The sequence below is a fragment of the Pseudopipra pipra genome, chromosome 15 (genome assembly GCF_036250125.1).
Source record: "Pseudopipra pipra isolate bDixPip1 chromosome 15, bDixPip1.hap1, whole genome shotgun sequence".
Classification (NCBI taxonomy): Eukaryota; Metazoa; Chordata; class Aves; order Passeriformes; family Pipridae; genus Pseudopipra; species Pseudopipra pipra.
Window position 1 is genome coordinate 11,062,900 of NC_087563.1, and position 22,780 is coordinate 11,085,679.

Genomic DNA, 22,780 nt, shown 5'->3' on the forward strand with positions numbered 1-22,780 from the left:
ATGCAATGCTACACATGAAGTAAAATTCCTTTCTAACCCCTGCAGGCGATCAGTTTACACCCTGAATGATGAGATTTTGATTACCCTTATCTAAGGTACGAATACTGTTATACCAGCGGTGAAATCAGCTGGCTCTGGTAAGGACTATCAAAGCACAGATCTTGGTGGCCTTTAGAGGCTGAAAGTCCTTGGCAGTTCCATCGGGATGTCGTGGTGCTTTGCTATGGATGCAGATGTTATTTACTGAGGCCTTGTAGATCAAAACCCAACTCCTGCCATCTCCAGCCTCACAATTTTCAATGAGCAAATACTGCCCTGGGAAGTGTTGACAGTAGGAATGGCAGGCTGCTTCCTCAGAGACAGCAGGGAGAGCTTGTTGCTTCGATGCTGGATCTCCCTCTGAATGCAGAGACTGGTTCCAGCATCCCCAGCCCCACATGGCATCAGTTATAGCTTGGGGAGCAGCTTTGCTCTCCCAGCGAGCATTGTTTCCCAGGGCAGCTTTATTCTTCTGCGAACAAAAGTTGTTGAGCTGCAGGGAAGCTCCTGGCTGGAAGGTGGGACCTTTCCACAGCCTGACTGAGACTGATGGGTGGAATGAGGCTGGATGTTGTGTTACACACTCAGATGCATCTCTCCCCAGGGTTCTTCTGTCTTGTATTTCACATCTAGAGGAAAAAGTATGTTAAAAAAAAAAAAAAATCAAGCCAGCAGTAAGCCAGAGCTGCTTGTACTGCTCAGCCTGATGGGGGGGAAGGAGAATTGATAAGTTAATCAGTTTTCAAGGTCAGGAGAAATCAATAGGACCAGTCAGTCTGGTGTGCTGTGCAAATCAGACCCTAAACACGCTAGTGAGTCCTGTACCAGGCTTGCCTGAGAGATAGCATTGTTGTTTTGACTCATGGGAGGATCTCTCGCACCACAGGGATGAGTTCCAATATAAGACCAGGGATGAATAGACTGAATTAGGTGTGACCCAGAGGATAATGTAGCCTTCTGCATCTTAATGTATTCATCTATGAAATGCAAATAATAATAGGGGAACCTTGTAGGGATTCATTAGTCCTTTGAAGATGGTATGTGTTACATGCTATTATTGTGATCTTCCAAAGTTGCCTTTTGGACCTACACCTCTTGCTGTTGCTCACTTCCTGATTCATTTCCCTCTCCTCCCTGGCACTGTCAAGCCACATCAGCAGTGGCAAAGGCCTGTCCAGGACAGTCAGCTACATGTCATGGTGGCTCATGGCCTGGGAAGGGTTGCAAAGATGAGGTTCATGCTCTGGTTCAAGCACAGGGGGCTGGGAATTGCTGCCATGGCATTGCAGGTGTGACAAGGAGACCCGGGAGCTTTCTGTGCTGGAGGATGTACAAGTGGCATGTCAGACAGTCCATAACCCAAGATACATTCTGTGACTTTCAGATCAGAACTAAAATGGTGGATTTTGGCAAGAAAGGAAACCTGGAGACAGGGAAGAGTGTAACTTACGAGGCACTGGGTTCAGAGGAGGTTGCAGCAGATGCTGGATTTAGGGAAAGTTCTTAAATGCTGTTAGTGCACAGAGATTTGCAAATCAATTGTTCCAAATTAAGTTTATCCCCTTTCTTTCCTTTTGATATAGTAAGTTCACTTAACACAGAATTCTGGGTTTTTTTTGAGTCTGTTTTATTCTTCAGTAAAGACTGCTGCTGTGCTCCAGATGTGTTTCTGAAATGATTTTTGCTGAGGCTTCCTGTGCTCTAGGATGCAGAGCACTCACTGTGCACCTGATTCTTAGAGGTGGATGAAATTGGGAAGTTCCCATCATTCTTCTCCTGGACTCGAGCAATTCATCCTCCTTGGTGAGTTGCCAGAGAGGGAGTAGTGCACCAGGATGGGAGTTAACACCCTCCACTGCAGCATTTGCAGGGATGCAGCCAGGTGTTGTGAAGGGTCAGCAGATGGGTTGCACATCCAGCACCACAGTGGGAATTGAGCAGCCTCTTGGGAAGGACTTCACACTGGGGCAGACTCTGCTTTGGGCTCAGGGAGCTTGTCCTGGCTGAAGGGAAGAGACTGTGTTGTAGATTGTGGGTACCTCTAGTGACAGTGGGATTTCAAGTGACCTAAACTTGTTTCTCTCGAGTTCTCACCTGAGAGCTGCAGCAGCAGAAGGTTCAAACAGGGGAACTCTGAGGCATGTGGCTATTGCAGTCCAGAAATTCAAGCCTACTTCTATTGGCTTGAGGCTGACTGGCTTGTTGGCTGATCAGCACCTGGATTTTGGTCACAGGAGGGCATGAGGGCAAAGAGCTTTGTCCAGTGTCATAAACCTTGTTCTTCCATGGGATGTGTGTGGATGAGGTACCTCCCAAGCTGCACACAGGAGATGGGTGAGACTTGTAACTGCTCTTGCAGCAGAGGGCAGTCCAGGGTGGGTGCATAATTGGGTATCTTGGACAGGGAACCATCTTGATGTGGTGGTTGCCAGCAGAGGTGGTTCCAAGGCATTAGGCAAGATGTGCAGAACAGACCTTCCCTGTGGGCAGCACTTCTGCCGATGATGCTCAAAAGGCTGTGTTAGCTTTGATGTTAGTGGAGCAGCACAATAACCTGCCCTTGGTATTTCTTATTTGGCAGCTGCAGATAAGCCCAAAATGAGCTGCAAGGGGCTGTTTGCTCTGAATATAAAGTGTTAATGCTGAGAAACTGATTAAAAATAGGTGTCTCTGAAGTCCTGCTGGAAACTGGCATTCAAACAATGAAGAGCTACCAAAGCACAAATGGTTTAAAAAACGCCCCAAACCCAACCAATCAAAAAAATCCTCAAGCAAACCCACCCTACCCTCACCCCATCCTCTCCCCCTGCACCCCCTGGAAAAAAAGCAAACCCACCCCCCCAAAATAAACAAACAACCCCTGCCCCCAACCAGTTATACTGCCAAGATGTTTCTCCCTGATAAAAATATCCCTAAGTGATGCTAAACCCATTAGGAAGGAGGTGATCCTGTCTGCAAAACATGTCACTAATGGGAAGAAAAACAACTTCCTGAGTGGACAAGGCATCTCAATTATTTTTATCTCTCCATAGATACATTCCTGTGCAGGCACAGGCTGTGAAGGAGTGAAATGTGGGAACATCAGAAAAGGGGAGAATTTTCATAGGAAAAGGAGTGTAATGTACATCACTAATTGGGGTGTGAATCATTTGGCTGCTTATTGGACTCCCTTCCCCATTCTCCTCCTTCAGTGTCCCTGGAGAGGGAAGGGGTGAATGGCCCCTGTGGCTGTGTCCTGCCCACCACAGTGCTGGCCCAGCTTGGTGGCTTTAGGATTTTTTCCTGGGACTCCTCACAGTCTCTTGGGTTTTCAGCAGATGAGAGTTTCCCTAAATTTCATGTTATGCTCCCATTTTCTCCTGCATTTTCATAGTTGCTCCTTCATGATTATTTTTATCCTGATTCCTGTTTTTCTAGCAGAATGTGGTGAAAAATAGACCCAGTGAGAGCTGTCCTACCAGGGATAGCATCATTATATGCTGTTTACTTTTCCAAAATTTTAACTGAGACATGAACAAAAGAATCTTTGCAATATCTCTTCTTGCCCTCTGCTGCTTTTCTCAGTGGCATATTGCTCTTCAGCTGTTTGGCATAACTTTTTAAATTAAGATTAGCAAGATGCTATCCTAAATGCATTGCTAAAGCATCAGGATCATCTCTCTTACAGATCCAATCCTCCAATACAAATTGCTATGGAAATTAATGGGCTGTCTGGATTCCAGTGCAAGATTGAGACTTTATAGTGTAAATCGATCAATATAGTGTAAATTGGTCAATACAGGCAATCAAGTGAGTCAGGCAAGGTTTATGCTTAATACACTCTTGCTGTCATCCCTCATTATTCTGTTCAGGTTTGTGTAACTCAAGCACACACACGCAAATCCTTCAAACCATATGGCTTTGCTGGGTTCTCTCCATCCCTTTACTTCACATTTCATACCATTGCTGGTTTTTTTTGGAAGTTGTAGTTATGCAGTAGTAATTAAGATGGAAATCCTTCTCTTTTTTTTTTTTTTTTTTTTCCCCTTAGAGTTTTGTTACTGAATATGGTTTTGGTTTTGGTATCAAGGTGTGTTTGGGCCATTCCAACCTTCTCCCACATGTTGATATGGGTATAATTGGTGGACAGGATGCTGCTGTAGTGGGAATACGGGAGAAAGATGGGGTGGTCACAGGGCCAGTGTGGGGTCAGGACCTGGATCTCTCTCTTCTTTTCCTTGTCTCTCTCTACCCTGCCAGGTTGGGAGCTGCTCTCACCTGGCCAGTCTGACCAGATATGGCACCCACTCTGCTTCCTTCAGGAACAGGGCAGTCGGCCAGCTTGTCTTAAATCAGGGAATTGTTTCACTTGTCTGTAGGAATAGAGCTTTTGGTGTTTTACTTCTCTGTAGGTATGGAGCTTTTGGAGGATTGAAAATTTTAAAAAACAAAACCCATTTTAAAAATGCATTTCCCCTTCCCAAACCCTCCCACCTCATGGCTGACTCATGGACAGACACTTCAGTAACAAATAACATCTTTTGTTTCTGTCCTTCAAATAGATTTCCCAGCTCTAACCACTTTTAAACTACCATACACTTTCTTGCTTTTTCTCTTCCAGTTCTCCCAAGGATATACTGACACATGCTGTATCAGCTTAGTTTTATTCTCTTCCTGTTGGCCTCCCCTCTAATTCCACACCCAAATATGCATACAGAAATTATGATTCAGGACAACACACAGCTCTTCACATCTGCCGTGAACCATCTGTATGACCTCAGGCAGTTTACTTCTCTGTTCCAAACTCTCCACTGTGTGAACCTGCACATGATTTCATTTTGAGTTGAGGAGAAATGTTAAGGATGACCACACACTAAAGTAGGAGTCTAATTGCTTGGCTTTGGCTCCAGTTGTAAACAGTAACAACTGTTCTGATCTCAGAAGCGTGTGGCAGCAGTTTATTACAAGGATTTATACTGAGCTGTGGTGGCTTGTCTGGCCAAACACATATGTCATGCAGAAGTATGTTTTCTTCCTCAGATGGTACTGATCTGCCTCTCTGCACATCCACAGCCTGTGCTTGAGTCCCTCATCGCTCTGCTCTACTTCACTGACTCATTTATCCTCTTTCAAACCTTGCAAATGGCTTTTCTCTCCAAATTCTTCTCTTTTTCACTGGAGAACAAGGCACACAGCTTCTTCCCATGTAAATCACATTCCAAAACTTTGATGTCATTTTTATTTTCCTCTCTGGAATCTCCTGAGAAACCCTGCACAGGATGATTGCCTTCATCTTATCTCATCTTTGGGAGAGACCTGAGCAGGGCTGCTTCACTGGACCCTTTAACATCAATAACAACACACCTCTGTGAGTACCTCAAAGAGCAGCTTCTATATGGTCTGCCAAGTCCCACCTGGGCTGAGGAAAGGTTTTCACTAATAACACTGCAATTTTTTCTTAAGACAACAGGGAAAAGATGAGGATCTGGCAGTATGGTTTTACCATTGACACAGCTACTGTGTGAACTGTAGCATCAAGGCTAAAGAATTTCAATAAAGCCTCAAACTTGATGTTTTTCAACCTTTCCTGAATGTTTACTCCTTAAGTTCATACTGAGGGGCTTTTATAAAAGCAAACTGACTTTCCAGAGGTTTGAGTGACCTGGCCTTCCTGTTGTCTCTTCTGGAGCCACATTATTAAAATAAAGCCCTTTCAGCTATTTTGTTGAGATATGAAAGGGTATTAGTGGTGTGTTGACTGGAGTACCCACTGTCCTATGAACCACCCTAAAGATGGCAAGAATCCCTCTGTGGGGGATCTGAAATGGTCTATTTATAATTTTCTTACCTTGACAAAATGCAGGGAGTGACTGAAATATGTCCCATCCTTATGGAAATTAATTGTGTTAATGAGATCATTAGAATTTAGAGTAGTGTCATCAAACTGGTTTTTTCAGCTAATGATGGTTCTTGGGAAGATTATGTCATAACGAAGGCGGAGAATCTGGTCATCTATATATATGTGATCAGACCTGAGCCCTTTCTTTGGGTTTCATTGAGCAATGCACTAGTAGAGTCAACACAGGCAAAGAGCTGCCACCCTCACCATGAAAATAGAAGGTGCCTCGTTGGTCCTTGCTCTGGCATTTTTCTGCTTCTTCTCAGGTTAGTAACTTCTGATGTTCTCTGTGCTGAATCTGGGACTGGCAGAGGACGCAGCCTGGGAGATCCCATAAAAACAGTGGGATAAAGGACTAGAGCCCTTGTTGTTTAAAAAGCATAGTGGCATAACAGAAGACCACCCTTTTTTTTTGCTGTACTACATGTATTGATTTAACTTCTTGATAATGGCTTTTTCTCTTGTGTGTGAAAATGGTGAAGTTTTATTGGTAGGTAAAAGCATCTATTTTTAATAGAATTAACAGTTTAAGAAAAAAAAACCCAACCCAAACCCCATTTGTCTAAGTGAAAGAATACCAATTTCGAAACAGACTGAATTTTTGCATAAAAAGCCCAAGTTTGAACACAAATGTAATACAATTTTTGGTAAATTCAGAAAAATGGTAATTTCTTGTCAACACTTGCTAAGGAATGCATTTTTATATGGCTGTAATAATTTGGCTACAATAGAGAGACTTCAGCAGGAGTTATGTTTGATGTAATGGTTTTTCAATTTACTGCCTGTTTCCATTGAAAAAGAGATAATGGGGGATTTCTTGATGGTTCCCTGCGATGCTACTGATGATGTAAAAGAGGATGAAACATATTATACCAGCTTTAAGTGGCTTAGTAGAAAGAAATATGTATCAGCTACTCACCTGCTGACTCAGTATTAATTTAGTAATTTGTGTGAGGTATTGCAAATGGAATGGGCCTTGAAAAGGAATTTGTCATTTTGGACAAACAACAATGGTATGGCCTAGCTCTGATATCCCAGTTTTAAGTGATGGTGAAGAAAGCCAAAAATATTTTGTGGGGTTGATACAACTACCAAGGCAGGGATGTAGAATAATGGGAAAACAGTTACTGAACCATCCTTGGATTTTAAGCCTGACAAAAGTAACACAGTAAAGGAGGGCGCAAAGGCACAAAAAAATGGATACGCTTTTGCATTTGAATAACAAAAAAGTGCTATGTTCCAGAAACTCTCTGATGCCTAGTCCTTTCTATCAGTGTAAAATAATGCATTGGATTAGCTTTTATCGAGAGGTATTTGGGTGGATTAGGAAACTGCATTATTTTAATTAAATGCTTTTGCTTTAAAATTTCCCTTCAAAGATTTTTGTATGGTTTCATTGTTGGTTTTTCTGTCACAGATGTTGCCAGCCAAGCTTCGATTAAGGCGAGTCCAACCTTTTCTATTCTGATTCTCCTTTTGTTTTGCCAACTTACACTGCTTAATGCATGCTCTGAGCAAAGTCATTTAGGAGGACTATACTTAGGCATCATAGTGCTTTTTCAATGGTGGAAAAAGCAGTGAATCTCTCCATATTTAGAGACAATACTGTTGTAATACAGTAATGGCTCTAGCTGATAGTGTGTGTTTGGTGCATGATGCTGAGAACATATTCAAGCAGCTCTGGGCTGGAAATCTCATGAAATGAAGTTAGAAATGGCATGAATTATATTTTTAATGATATTTTATAATATAGCTTCTGATCCATCAGAAACTCCTGCTTCTGATAATTCCTGAGTTTCATAATTAAAAGAATTAAGGCAAGTCCTTTGAGTCTCAGAAAATAATTTGATTCAATGACTGAGAAGTCAGTTCCATTCATGTTTTAATCAAGCAAGCTGGTCTCCTTGGTAAAGATCCTTTCGGAAAACGGAGTAGCCAAAAATAACTAAACGGTTCATTGCTTCTCCCTAGTCTGCATTCCAGTTACCCAGCAGATGAGGCGAAGGGCTGCTGCAGCATCACATAATGTTACTGCTCTGCTTCCTGAGAGGGTTGTACTTTTCTGTGCTTGTCTTGCACCTGAATTGCTATTCAGTCACTCTGGTCCGTTCATTCCTCTTGCATCCCTCTGGCACTTCTAGGCCTGTATTTTCTGCTCTTGAATGACTTTATAACATGGAGTCCTTCCCTGCAGCGGGTAGCAATTTGCGTCTGTATGCAAATTAAATATATATTCTTTAAATATGTATTCATTTTCACGTGATTAATGATTCTTGCAATGGGTTTTGGACTTTCTAGTTGTCTTTTCTGCCTTGGGAGCTGTGAGCAGGGCTCTCGATACAGCCTGTACCACGTGTGGTGTGTAGTGAGGGATGGGCAGGAGTGTGGCAGCCCCAGGCCTGGTGTGAGCAAACTGGTGCTGTTTGAGGGCATGTAGCACACCCAAAAAAGATTAAATATGAATGAACTGTTCTCAGGATCTTGATGGTAGCCTCCACTGACTGTTCTCCTCTGTGCTTTTCAGAATGAGTGCAGGAAAATTTGGTCGCTTCTGCGCAGTGGGAAGTTTTCCTGTCCCACCACCAAGGAGCCCTTCAGGAGCCCGAATAGCAAAGGAGACCTCAACAAGTGCATGATGTGCCAAAGGCTGCTGTGAGTATTGGCTGCCTGCTGGCTCCAGTGGCCGTTCTGCCCATCTGTCCTCTCTTCCCATAGTGATGAGCCCACTCTCAAGAGTTTCTGTATTGTCCTGGGCCAGTCAGACCAGTTAGTAACTCTTCAGCAAACCTGTGAACCTAGTCCATCTCTCCAGCTCATCACATGGTGGGGACTCACCACGGGGTGTGAGGAGCAAATGCAGGGTGAAAACTGACAGATTTAGTTTCTTATTTCTGTAGGTGGTGTTTATTAGGATGAGAGACCTTGATATTAGGCAGGGAGAAAGGATGGCACCACCAGTGCAGAGGTGCTAAACACCCAGTGCTGGTCCATCCTGCTGCCTTGCGCAATGGGGAGGTGGGGTCGGCAGGACTGGCCTTTAATCACCACCTGTCTTGGCTTTGCATCCAAGGACTGCAGCTGCTCCGTCACTCACACCTCCCTTTCTTGCAGGGAAAGAGACTCAAACAAAGGGAGTGGTGGAGAGGTGGACAGGAATGTGAACTCCTTGGGAAAGGTGAGGTGAAACATCACTGCTGAAGCCAGTTTTATTGGCGCACTGGGAGCAGGATGATGCAGTGGCTTTGCGTCTCCTGCCTCTGACCCGCATCCCGAGTGCGCTTCCTTGTCTGCAGTGTGGGGAAATCCTGGCTTGGACAGTGGGAAAGGGTCCAGCAATGCACCTGCAATGAGAACTGGACAAACATGCTCTGCCATGGGAAGAGGGTCTGAAGGAGTGTGAGGCTTTGTGCCATCCATGAGCATAAAAGAAACCAAAACTCCTCACGGCTCCTCCCAGGCAATCTTGTCCCAATCGGGCAATTACTGACACGGCACATACAGTCTGTGCCTGACCCAGAGTACACACCAAGGAGGATACCTGCCTGTTTATAAGGCACACCATTGGTATCTGGCAAATAATTAATAGCAAGTTTGGCGCATGTGAGCTCTGACTAGGGCAGGGTGTGGGAACAGGCCGGCTCTAATTGTCCCTTGTTTATCTTGTCGATGCACCTGGCTGGTTTCTTTTACCCATAGCTGCCTTTCTAGATAGAAGGTCTTTATGTGGAGGGAGCTGCCTTTTTAGCCTTGGATTTTTATTCTAGGTGGGAGTGAATTGGTTTCCATCAGATAGTGTTGGTTGTGGTGATTTATTTATTTATATTTTACATCTGGTAAGCAGGGTAGCTTCCTAGCTCTTGTGTGTCTGGGCAAATTAAAGGCTTTGTAAAGCATAGCTGTCCTAAGGGAGATCTTTTTTTAAACACCTGACTTGCCAAAGTGTGGTCCGGATGGCAGAAGGACAGTTTTACAGCATCAGGAAAAGACCTACACTGAATTTCTTTGTTAAGCCATAGATTTTCTGTCTGGCTTTTGGCAAGTAATTTTCTAGGCCTGACTTCCCCATCTGCAGAGCTGGGATAAGTTATCAAACCATCTCCTCTACACAGTGTGAAGGAAAAAATGTATTACAGATCACGTGGCAGATAAGGTTGTAAGTGCTGCATAAACGATTTCACATGTACCATGGGTTTCTTATGCTGCAGACCTGCCCTGAAAGTTATAGGAAAGCTGTTCGGAGGAAAGTAAAGGCCAACCTGAAATGCTTAAGTGGGTTTTGCTACAAAAGCCTTTTGTGAAATAGAGTGCTTGGGTTCAATTAACACATACCATCACGTTAAGTGGAAGGTGAAAACACCCACATCTTACTCTCCTGTACCTGGGAATGTAAGGTGTGCAAGGATTATACTTTTTTATGCCTGCAGCTTCATCTTTTTACTGTGCATAATTTTAAAATTCTTGGTAGTATGTTCTCTCATGAGATATGGGAAAACTGACTTTCTCATTTAAAATTCACTGAAATTGTAGATTTTATACTTAGAGCACAGCTTAGGTCCTTTGGGCAGGCTCTTGCATGTCTTTTCTATTAGCAATAGAAATAAGGCTACCCTGGATGTAAAAGACAGATCTGCTCATCTAAACATACTGATTTATTTGTTTTATGCTGCATGCTATGGTTTTCCATTGAGTTACTCCTCAAGGAAATAAAATAGTGTTTGAAATGTATTTCATTGGGTGAATAATCCTTTGTGGATTTGTGGGAGATGTGTCTCTGTCAGCATATCGGTGTCAACCCGTGCTTTTGGTATTTGTACAGGATGACTGTCGGGAGTTTCGGGATCTGTTCAAGAAAGGGAAACTTTCCTGCACCAGGGAAAATGACCCTGTCCGGGATGCCTCTGGGAAGCAGCACAGCAATAAGTGCATCATGTGTGCAGAGAAGTTGTGAGTAACAAAAAAGAATCACTTGCCCCTCCTGTGGCTGATGAAGGGGAAAACCTCTGCTCCCTGGAGCACCCTGGTATTCACTTTCTCATCTTCCTTCTCTTCCAGCAAAAGGGAGAATGAGCGGAAGTTATCTAAAAACAGACAAGGAAAAGATAAGGTGAGATTAAAGTATTAGGCAGGTCAATATAGAACTTTATTGGATTTCCACCCGAGACAGACAAAAGGCAATGTTATTCTATGCAGTTGCTCGGTCTCCTCTGACTTAATTTTGAGATCCACTTTCCTTTCCCTCCCTATTTATTATTAATGCTCTTGAATCCCTCAAGTAAACAACTTGTGCCTGAATGTCATGGTCTGTCCCACTGACCTGTGGATCTAGGTACAGGCAAACCCCATCAGAGTAGGAAACCAGCTGTGCTGTACTGTCCTAAATCAGAGGGTGGACATGTCAGTGCTCCTGATGGTGCTAATTAGGTGAAAAAGAAAAATGTGGGGAAAACTGAACTCTACACATTTTAGGAGATCATTGTGTTCTGGGAGGAAAGCTTAGCCTTGTGTTATCTCCAGGCCTGTTGTTCAGTTTTAGCTTTTTTTATTGGAAACTTTGTTATCATGGAGCTGCCATTCACCACCTTTTCCTTGGCATGCTGCAGCCACCATGTCCCTGTGCCCTGATGCTTTGCTGGGAAAAACAGCTCTGTAAGGGTGGAAAATAGTCGCTTTCCAATCCTTACCTCTTGATTCCTGCTATAGTAGGGACTGGTGCGGTCCCCTTAAGCTTCAGTCTTGGGGATAATCCTATTTTAGTGTTTTTCTAATGATTTTGGCACCAAAAAATAGAAGTATAAGTGAAATTTGCTTGGGGTAAAGCTGGGAGGCAGTATCAGCAGAAAAGGATCAGCAGATCACTCAAGACTAATTGGATACCACTGAGGCCTGGAGTAATAGAAACAAGATAAAATGTAATGGCACTGCAAGATCACACAGTCAGTGATTAATAAGAATTCATACTCATTGGTTAAAAGTGACAGAGGATAAGAAAGCTCTGCATTTATTAGTGGGTCAGGGATGCGACAAGCCATGAAAAAGGCAAATGCGCAACTCAGATGGACTCAGTGAGATTTTTGCAGCAGAGGTCGAGAAGTTAACAGGGCTCCAGAAATATTGGTTCAAAGGGAGAGCGTTTGAGAGAGGCTGTTGGGGAAGGCACATTTGTCTTGAAGGCTGAGGATTGGGCTGCTGAGCTGGGCTGGCCCCAGGGAACAAGAAAAAGAGGGACTGGGAGAGCTCTCCTGGGCTAGTCATGGAGCAAAAGCATTGCCTGAACTGCTCAGGGGTGTGAGCACATGCTGGTGGTGGGGCAGAAACAGTGAGGTTTTTGGGGAGCCCCTCTGAAGTAGGTGCAGTACTTATTTGTGGTGGGGGTAATGCACTGTGACTGCTGAGCACAGCAGGAGCAGGCTCATCCTGCACCGGATCACCTCTCCTACCCATGGCTAGTATGGCTCTAGGAAAACTTGGGGTTTTGCACTCAGAGTGGTTTGCCAGTGTTAGTGCCATGGGAAAGCTGAGGAGATGGAGGTTGAGATGCTCTGGATGGGATGAGGGACAACACTGGGGAAATCTGCTGGCAGAGAGGAGGAGGTGCTATAAACTTCTGAGCAAAGCAAAGAATGGGGCCAGTGACCTGCTAGGGACCTTCATGCAAGCTATCAAAAACCCTGTGCACAAAAAGGGCAGAAAATAGCAAGTGTTAAAACCTCTTTTGTAAAAAGAAAAGAGTAAGTGAAATTCAGTTACTTACCCTCTGTACTTGCTGTTTGGAACTGGCTATTGCAGTGTGTGAAATAGTTGAAATTAGGGAGGCCGAATGTTTCCATCCATGTTACATAACAGGGGCAAGTTAACACAGTTTCTGTGCAGCAATTTTGAACAAGGAACAAATTAATGATCCACTCTCCAAACAACCTGCCTCTGCCTGTGGACTATTAAGTATGCTTGCATTGTGCTTTTATGTTTTAACTGCTTCTTCTATATTGACTTCGATCCCAAAGTGTGGCTGATTTGGAGGACACTACTCTCTTTGTAAAGAAAATTATCTGAGCTACTATCTGGGAAAAGGCTGTAGCTGTGTATTAAGGATGTTGGGAGAAGAGGGAGTGACTTATCACCGTATTGGTCACATCACTGGCATGCTTTGGATAGCCCAATGAGGAGAATAATAATTAGTTGGACCATACTAGAAAACTCCCCAACACGTGCTGTGCAGGCAGAAGGATCTGGAATTTTTCTGACTCACTCCTCTGTTTATATGCTAAGTGGCTGGTGCTGCACACCCTCTTCTCTCACCCCCACCCAGACTCTCCCGGGATGCATTTGTGATGGTTCAATGCTTTCCTGGCAGGGAACCCCACGTTCCCAAGGGTCAGGTCAATAAGACAAGGAGGACAGGGTGCCCTAAACTGCTGCCCTCCTTCTGCAGGATGACTGCAGTGAGTTTCGCTCCCAGTTTGAAGCTGGTGGACGACTGTCCTGCACGAGGGAGAATAACCCTGTCCGAGATGCCTCTGGCAAGCAGCACACCAACAAATGTCTCATGTGTGCCGACAAGTTGTGAGTACAGCTTCCTCTGAGCAACAATAGCAAAGGGGTAAACCTCCAGCTGCAAAACTGCAGCTTTTGCTTGTGAAGCTGCATCTGGGCAATGCCTGGGAGAGTCCTGACTCCCAGTGGCCCTCCAAGAGATGCTCTGACAGTAGGGCTGCAGCCATTGCCCCTCTTCCTGCTTCCCTTTCAGCGCTAAGGGCCCAGGGGCAGGTGAGAAGCAGCGTGGAGTAGAGGAGGAGAAACAAGTTTGACAGAGAGCAGTCTCTTTCCCAGGGGACTGTTGGGCATGGGCAGCTCCTGAGGAGTTTCCCATGCATGTACTTTGCCTTCCAGATGCTCTCTCTCTACTCCCATAGAGCATATGCAGAAGCAGCCCTGATATGAAAGCAGCCACCTGGATCCAGGATGTAGCATACAGTGGGAATGGTGAGGAGAAGGGAGAAGGCTTAGAGGTGGGAATTAGGAACAGGACCACCAGGAACAGGGACTGTGGATGGGGAGGTGGTGCCTAACGGCATGATGCTGGCTTACAGGGCAGCTCTGGGTGCTGGTGGCACTCATGCTGCCATAGCACTACCTTTTTTTCTCCTCTTCCCTTCTTCCAGCAAAAAGGAAGCTCAAAGAGGAGGTCAGTCTGGTGGAACTGGCCAGCGTAACAGATTGCCCACTTCAGAGAGGACAAACCAGGTAAGATGGAGCTTGGAGCCTATATTGAGCTCAGTGAAAGAGTCTGTGGGATCTGAGTGGCCAGGGACTGCCTGTGGTCATCTTGGGGGTAATCAGGGTGCTTAAGATGCTGTAGCCAGTGAGTGATGGGGGAGATGCAGATTATATTGCAAAGCCTCACTCATTTGTGGGATGGTGTAAACTTACAAACTGGACATGTTTGGACCTGAAAGAACAGCCCCTCACTTTCCCAGTGATGCTATATGAGAGATAAAGGACAGGTCCAGACTCTCCACAATCCTGTAAGCCATCGGATGACATCATTTGGTGGGTTTGGAGCATATCAAACCTACTTCTCTAATTACAGCACTGTAATTCTCTGGGTCTGGGAGGAGGAGGGGGAGAGGGCAGGAGCTGCTTTAGCTTTGCCACTTCTCTGGTTGTATAAAAGTTGTTTCTGTGGTTGTTGAATGTGACCCTTCCCCTTTTGCAGAAGAACTGTGGTGGTTCACGGCAGGGTGTAAATGAGAGACGTCCCTTCTCAACGGGCCGAGGGTGAGTTCAGCAGCACCTGGGTTGGTAGCCTGTCCTTCCCTACATACTACAAGCCCTGGCACTGGTTTCTGCCCCCTTCCACCTACATGTATTTTCCTAGGGACGGTCAGGAGGTTTATTGGAGCAGGAGTGTTTTGGCAGCACACAAGCAGCACTGTCTGTGATGGAGAAGTCCATGTTGTTCTGTTTGGTCTCAGTACAGCATGTCTTTGCACTGGCTAAGCTGGTGATGGGAAAGAGGCATAGTGGGGCATGTTTCTCATGCAACCATTACTCCTTTTTGGCCTTGACTTTGTGTACGAAGCACCAGTGATTGCTGTGTTCAGAATCCCTCTCAGGACGCTTTGTCCAGCAAACCCTGACTCCTGGCAGTGCACCCGTGGGTTAGCCCTGGCTCATCCTCATCCCCTGGCTCAGAGGTAGTGCCTGATGTATCACGTGCTTTCTGGGCACTGGTCAGGCACTCCTGTTTGTTTTATAGCTGCTGGACCTGAGCAGGACTCAGCTGCTGCTTTTTCAGAGCCTTTTCTGGGGAACACTGAGATTTCTTGCTTTTGGCTGGTGCAATTCCTCAATCCCCCTTCCACCAAGTGATGCCAGCAGACATGGGGGTGCAGAGCCCTGGGGTGGTGGTACACTTGGGCTGAGCACAGGGCAAAGTTGTCCTGCTGTTGGTTGCCTCCCTGATAGAATGTGCCCTCTCTTATCCCCGTGAGTGGGTGGATGTCATAGTGCAAACAGCTCTCAGAGCTGTGGGGGTCTGTGGGGAGGGTGGGTTTGCACTGTGCTCCCTCTGTTTGGGAGGATGGTGTGATGAACAGTGTCTTTGCTCTCTCTGCCAGCCCACAGCGAAACACAGCTCAGCGTGGCAGGAACTGCGACCGGTCACTTGGCCGCAAGTCACAGAGCAGAGACACCGATGAGTCCCAGATGGTAAAGCCACCTCCTGCACCTTGGATGGCAGCTGCATGGGCAGAAATGGGGACCTCTCCCACAGGGGGCTTCTCTGCCGGTGCTGAGCCCCCCCTGCTCCTTTCCGAGCAGATGCTCCTGTTCTTGCTGTAACCCTAAAGCTTCTCACTTGGCCCTGTGTCCTTGGAAGGGTTTGAATGAGTGAAAGTATCTGTACTCTGATGCCAGGCCCTGTATCACCCGGCACTGAAGCAGAGGGACGGGCTTGGCTCCTTATGGGAGTACATCAGCTATGGGGGTGCTGGTTTTGAACTCAGGCTGGATGCCTGCCCCACATGTAGCCAAATTGGGTTGAGAAGTACCATCTCCTCCCTCCCCTCCCTCGTGTTGAGAAGATGCTGAGGTAAAGGCCGTGGCCAGAACAGGGTTATGGAGCTGACCAGGGCATGAGGACAAGGTTGGCAGGAGGAGGGAGTGCTAAAGGGGGAAACACTGAGCGGTAGATGACAAGTGTGTATGGAATAATGTGGGAGGAAGGTGGGGGTGTCTGCTCTCCCTTCTCATGAAAGAAAATGGAATAGTTCCAGCAAAGCTAAAAGTGGAAAATATGAACTAATAAGAGAAAATAAGTTACCGCAAAAAGAGTGACTAAACTGTGGATCTCACTGTCACAGGGTGTTGTCAAGAGGTAGGATGGTTAAAAAAAAATTACCTGATGTTTTAATTCCTCTAGCATTTGCATACAGTAATTTAAATAACATTTCGGAAGGGATAGGAAGTGTATTTCCATGGGTGGAGAGACCTTACTACCAATTGCCTTAATTCTCCCTGAAGCCTCTGTCACTGACCGCTTTTAGAAAAGGGATATTTGAGTTAAAAACCCAGTAGGTAGTTCAGGTACAGCAATTTTAATGCATTCCAGAGGAAGCATTAGGTGTAATAAGGCCAGTCTGCTTCAGGGCTTAGTGGTATTTCCTGGTAGCACTGGAGGGGGAGTGGATGCTGATGAGCCTGACCGACGAGAGGTGATTCAGAGAGCAGATCTGCTCCTCTCCTCTTTCCAGGGCCACCTGTGGGTTTTGTCACACAATTCTCCAGAGCCAAAGGAGTGGTGGCACTGGCTGCTGGCACCTGTGATATGTGGGGCTGCTGGTGGGGTGGCCACCTGTCCTGGGCAGAGGTGCAGGCAGCACTGTCTGGTGCGTAGGAAGGCATTGAGCAGAGGATTGCAAAGGTCAGCATTGTCTGCTTTCACATCACCAATAATTACCCAAGTGAGGGAGGAAGCAGCACATTACTGAAATTAACAAGACATGTTTAATGAACAGGTGCTATGACAGCACCCCAACATCACTGAAACCCCCCTACAGCACCTGACACGAAATCTTCCTTCCCTGTAGTGCTTCCCACCCTGTAGGGCTATTGATAAACCATCATTTTTGAGCTAAATGCTGCATCTCAAGGTGGAATGGGAAGTGCAATACCCTCTCAGTCCCACTGTACCATTTGCAGTCGTAGCAACATATTTTGTAGCACTTGGAGATGGGGTTGGGAGCCCATTAGTCACTTTTTCGTCTCGGTCTTTTCTCGATGCCTGGAGCAGCGGTGGGTGGTGGAGCTGAGGAAGGGGCTGTGTGTGCCAGGGAACAGGCTGTGCTATCCCTGACCTCTGCTGTTGGAAATCTGCTATGACTCTGCAAACACCTGCCCCGCTCTGCTGGTATGGTGAGAGGCTTTTTCGGAGTCTCCAAAGGTCATTCCTTGTGCTGTGAGTTTGTCCTGGCTGTGCCACGTGTGGTTTGTAAGGAAAACTGTGCCTAAATGTTCCCGTTGCCATGCTCGAGAGGAAACAAGAGGGCACCCCTCATTAGTCATAGCTGCTCAGATATGCTCGTGTCTGTCGACGCAGTGGGCGGCAGAAGTTGTGCTGCGTGTCGCACCGCCCTCGGGCAGCGCCAGTCTGCTGGAGATGTCTTTCCTTAATTTTGGCCAATGGGCTTCGTCTTTGTTCTTGGAGATGAAACGGCATCAAAGCCCTGATAAGGAGGGCTAAGAACAGGTAGCAGAAGTTTGTCTTCTTGTGGATCCACAGTGAGAGGAATAAACCCGCTCAAGACCATGGTGTTGAGGTGGATTAGATGAGTGGGGTGTGAGGGCTCTGTTCCCAAAAGCTTGACTGGCTGGTCCAACAAGAGACACAATCTCTTTCCAAGTCTGTCCTGGCTGGAAGTGTGATGGACATGCTAGAGGGCAGAGGGGCCCCATGCAGGGCTTGGTTTATGAGCACTTTTAAGTCATGTAAAGAAGGGTCTTGCAAGTCAACCAGCACCAAATGTGATTTCTTTGTCTCTTCAGCTGGACTGTGATCGAATTCTGCACGGGGTAAAGGGTGGAAGGATTTTCTGCAGCGAATCCTCACAACCAGTCTGTGGCACTGATGGGAAAACATACAAAAATGAATGTGACTTGTGTTCAGCTGCCATGTGAGTAGGCGGAGAGATTTCACTAATACGGGGCCATCCACCATTCCCGAGTGTCTTTTGCAGAACAGTGTTTGTTTTGATACATCATGACTCACTATCAAGTGTGTCCTCAGCGCTTTGCTGTTAAGCAAACATAGATCAAAATGCCTGAGATTAATCTGATGACAGCTAATTAAGATACACAAGTTGCCAGGGTCCCCTATTCCCTTTCTGCCCAATCACAGATTGTTTGGGGAGTAATAAATGCCACCATAAGCATCAAAGCATTAAGGAGTCCACAGAGGACTGTCACGCTGATGGCAGAGAGAGCTGTGGCATTGCAAGTGAATAATAAGCAATGTCTTGTCCTCCCTTTGCAGGAGAGCTTCAAACTTCATCACGTTAAACTATCAAGGCGAGTGCCGAGAGCCTGCCCCTGAAGTGGTAAGTGGCACGCCACGGCTGGGCTGTGAACATCAATCTTTTCCCTTCCTCTGGTGAAACTCCCCTTTTGGCACTGTCTCAGCCTGTGGGGATCAAATCCAGGCAGCCACAGTGGGGAGTGAGGAATGAGAAGTAGCTGGCACTTTGTCACAAACTGCCCACTGTGCCCTTCAGCAGTAGCTGGGGGGTCTACACTTAGACCCTACTGGCAGGTTAACTGGGTTAACTTTTTGTTCAATTAACAGTGGGATAATTAAAGCCATGCTCTGCAGCTGCTTTTCAGCCACATTTGTTGGGAGGGAAGAGAGGTATTGGGGCCCCCATCTCTCTTCCTCCCCGCCTTTGTTTTTCTGGATGGGAATGTTGCTGAGGTGTGGAGGAAAAAGTGCCTCTTGCTGTGTGTAGTATCCCATTTTTCACTCCAAGTGCCTGCTGGGGAGCCAACCTGGCCTCTGCCATCTGTGGCAGGATCATTAGAGTCCCAGGAATGGATGTTCATGGTCCAGATATTTATATACAGGTTGAGACTTAGATTTAATATATAACCTGTGCATAGTCTCTGTGTTTTGCTTAGGCTGTATGGTAGGAGAGTGATGGGAAAATGCCTGACTTTCCTCCTGGGACTTTGGTTTGGCCAGGAAGACCACAACTGTGTAAACTACAAATGGCTCCTTCCCTAGATAATATCCAGGTAGATGGTTGGGAAATCAAAATTATTCACTAGGTGGCATACTTTCCGGAAAGGTCTTGACATCTTGTGCAATCCCACATAGCAGATGAGTTAAACATTTCTCAGTTGTGCTTTGTCTTTCTACCAGTGGAAGCTTGACAGTCTCCAGCATTTGGATTTGCAGCCAGTGTCTCCCATTTTGTGTTTGTTGAGTTCACAGGCTGTCCTGTGGCACCCAGGGACAACTGTCCTCATTGGCATGAACTCTTTGGAAACTGAATATTCGTACCAAGGGAAATAGGTCACCTAAACCTGTAGGTGATCCAAATATTGAACCTGTCAAAGAGAAGTTCTGTAAAGTTTTGGATGGAGCTTTGACTTCTGAATAAGAATGTGGTATCCATGGGTTTGTAGGCAACAAGGAGCTATGAGATATGAGAGCAGTCATGCCATGCCTTCCTTTGCTCAGTGACAGGATGCCCCCAGATCCCCAAGACACTAAAACTAAACATCCTGGCTCTTTTTCTCCTCTTCTGTAAAGCAGCAGGGTGCTCTAAACTTTGTTTCATTGAAGAAATTGTAGTGCAGAGAGAAAGAATTTTGCCTGTGATGGTACTGGAGGCCTTCGTGTCTTGATTTTTAGTGAGAGGGAGCCACTGTTGGCTTGTGAATTCTGGGGGCACAGGAAGACCAGACAGTATGTAAGTCTGCTCGTGACTGTGCTCACACTGCCCGAGACAGAATGAGACTGGGTACACCGTGGCAACAGAAAAGTAGAGAGGATTCCCACAAAACTGTGCCTGGTCTGGAATTCCTTACTGTTTCATGTTTTACCAAGCTGTTACAGCTCTCAAGCCATTGCAATTAAAGGGGGATGCCATTTACTGAAAGTCACAGCTTGTAGCTGTGTTAAGTACTCCAAGGAGAGTTGGATGCAATTAAAAGGGAAAGTGATAAGCTTTTTCTGAGGGGTAAGAAAAGTTAAACAAAAACCCCCATGCACAATGATTTATTCTTAGTTTTTTTTTATGTCACCTGAAGGATCAGACTGAAAATTTATGGGAGCTTATAAACAATGTACAGAGCAAAGCTATTTTCAGCACTGAAATTCATGCTCACTTTCAGTATAATGAATTTTTCTTTCTGCTGAAGACTCAGGCACTGAATATACGCTACTAAGACCTGGAGGAAACCAGCTTCCAGCAGTGCTTTTGGCATCAGAAATAGATTTAGAGAGTTGGAATGTGCAGAATATGAAATGCTTTGGAGGAAGATAAGAAATTGTTACCCAAAAAATGTAATATTTCCTTGAGTTGTATTTTTAATATATCCATAGAGAGTGCTGGGTTGCCTGAGAAAATGTGTGTTCAAGCTGCCTCATCCCTTTGCCTGCATCCACTCCTGCCTGCAAAGCTGCAGCTGGATTTCCATGTGTTTCTGACAGCTCTGGTAACCTGATGGCCATCAGGGAAGGATGCTTGTAGGAAGGGATGGGAGCAATGTGGTTTGATAGAGATCTGATACTAAAGGGTGTTTCTGTGCACGGCTGAGGTGGAAAACCTTGCTGCAGAGTCAGCCTGTCCCCACTGGCCAGCGTTGGGTCTTGCCACCTTGCCTGGTCTGTGCTTTAACTGAATTCCTTTGATCCTGTTCTGCTTTACTGATGAGAAATGCAGGTCGGCATCCTGGGTTTAGGTATCTTTTTTTTGTAAGTTAACTGGCTGGTACGTCCTGCAGTGCCATGTTACATGGATGAATTGATTATGGGTCTTTCCAGCACATCTGACTTTTAATGCTGCATATCTTGCAGTTTAAAGGTTTTTCCACAGATAACCCAGGCCGTAGTCACCAGTCTGCCCACATTAGTCAATAAGTCAGGGGGAAAAAGGGGGATATCCAGTTTCTCCTTTTTTTATTTTTTAAACCTGTTTCTTAACAAATAGAAAACTCCTAGATGAGCGAGTCCCAGTTTCCTTACAAGGCTCTCTGTTTTGCCATGCTGCTTTTTGAGGTGGCAAAATAAGAAAAGACGAAAAGCAGGACCTTTCCCAGTTAGAAAATAGGTGTGGAAAGCACCTAGCTTCAGGCTGAAATTAGTCTTGTTTTCCTCAGCTGGCAGCAGCCCAATCTGCCTATCCTTGTGCCAGGCTCTGCTGCAGTTACCTCATGTGGGCACTGAGTTGGCCTTGAGGGGCTGTCACACAGCAGTGGTCAAGTGGACTTACTTTTTGCTCTTCCTTTCCAGGAGTAATGAAGTTCAGACTGCCAGCAAACACCAGGGATCACCTGTGACCAAAGGTACGGAGAGAGGGGCAGTGACTTACTCCTGCTTGGCCAGCCTGTCCTTTGGGGGCTGTGTTTCACAAGGGTTGGAGTGTCCTACCTTGCTGGACAAGCAGCAGGGCTGGGACAGATGGCTTTGCAGAATTCCTCCTCTCACTGCAGATGTGGGATGGCGGGGCTGAGTCTGTGGGAACTTGCAGTAGTGGGCTCTGCCCACTTCTTTTCCTCTGGCTCTGTTTTTCCCAGCCAGGCTGTCCCTGCAGAGCAGGGAGGATGTTGGCAGAGCAGCGTGCTGCTGTCTCCCATCACAGGGAGGCAGGCTGTCCCAGAACCCCTGCAGAGCTTGGGGGCAGCTTCGGTGTTTCCTCATGGTTCTTTCATGTCCCTTTGCCTTCTGAGACTATAGTAATGAACTGTCTGCCCTCTGTCTCCACAGGGCAAGTAAAGGAAGAGTCGGTGTTGATCATCAGGGGAGCTGCCAAGTCCCCAGGACTGCCAGAGCTGCCTTCAACCCCTTCTGCAACAAATGGGGCCCATCCTTGCTCAGGTGGAGGGCAAAAGGCTGTGGGGACTCCGTGGTGTCTTCCCAGGTCTGCCCTGTGCATGCCGTTGCAGTCTCTGCCACCTCGCTGTGTCTTAACGTGCTTCTACAATAAAGATAACTCATCAGCTTCATGTCACTTTTCTTCACTAAGCCTTATGGGAGGGGCACACGAGTCCCCAGTCCGGCTTTACACCACATGCTCCCTAGGCAATAAGCACCCAGAGGTGCACCAGCTGCTGTAAATACCTGGCGAAGATGTTGGACCCAAGGAGGAAGAGCGTGGTCCAGGGTTTTGTGAGGAGGGACCAGGGGTCAGGTTCCCTCTGACTCATTATGGGGTCTTGGGCCAATCACTTCACTGCCCTATCAGCCCTTTTCTCCTGCCTGTAAAACAAACATTAAAAGATACTTACCTACCTCAGAGGGTTGTTTGAGATTTAATTGGTTTACATTTGGAAAGTTACAAGGTAAAATTGGTTTTAAAGCACCCTGTCTCTGGGCTGGCAGTTTAGTTGTTGCAGTGAATGTCCTCTTCCAGGCTTCTCATCTAAGGCACTGGGAAATCCAGACCACTTTGTTTTGAGCAATAGTGGGAAGCAGATACATCTTGAGTAGTCATGTCAGATGGTGTGCTGAGCCCTGCCCCACCAAAGCTGGAGCTGGGGGCATATCCAGGCAGAATCTGAAGGTGTGAATTTGGCCAGCAGTATTTCTTGCTTTGAGAGGGCAGAACCACTGATGGCACCCTCAAGGCAGCACAGAAAGCTCAGACA

The 22,780-nt window shown here is 46.2% G+C and overlaps 1 protein-coding gene across 3 annotated transcripts; it reads left to right on the forward strand.

Annotated features, from left to right (window-relative positions):
* The first annotated feature begins 6,061 nt into the window (after nucleotides 1–6,061).
* LOC135422600 (serine protease inhibitor Kazal-type 5-like) lies at nucleotides 6,062–22,138 on the forward strand. Of its 3 annotated transcripts, XM_064671902.1 has the most exons (14): nucleotides 6,062–6,183; nucleotides 7,335–7,360; nucleotides 8,442–8,569; nucleotides 9,029–9,092; nucleotides 10,734–10,861; nucleotides 10,970–11,021; nucleotides 13,347–13,477; nucleotides 14,077–14,158; nucleotides 14,631–14,692; nucleotides 15,535–15,625; nucleotides 17,960–18,087; nucleotides 18,447–18,510; nucleotides 21,426–21,478; nucleotides 21,900–22,138. In XM_064671902.1, the coding sequence occupies exons 1-13, from the start codon at nucleotides 6,126–6,128 to the stop codon at nucleotides 21,429–21,431; spliced, it is 1,020 nt and encodes a 339-aa protein (XP_064527972.1). In that variant the 5' UTR covers nucleotides 6,062–6,125; the 3' UTR covers nucleotides 21,432–21,478; nucleotides 21,900–22,138. The 3 variants fall into 3 exon arrangements, with proteins under 3 accessions (XP_064527972.1, XP_064527974.1, XP_064527973.1); XM_064671903.1 differs by lacking the exon at nucleotides 7,335–7,360 and having other exon boundaries at nucleotides 6,093–6,183; XM_064671904.1 differs by lacking the exons at nucleotides 17,960–18,087; nucleotides 18,447–18,510.
* Nucleotides 22,139–22,780: the final 642 nt, after the last annotated feature.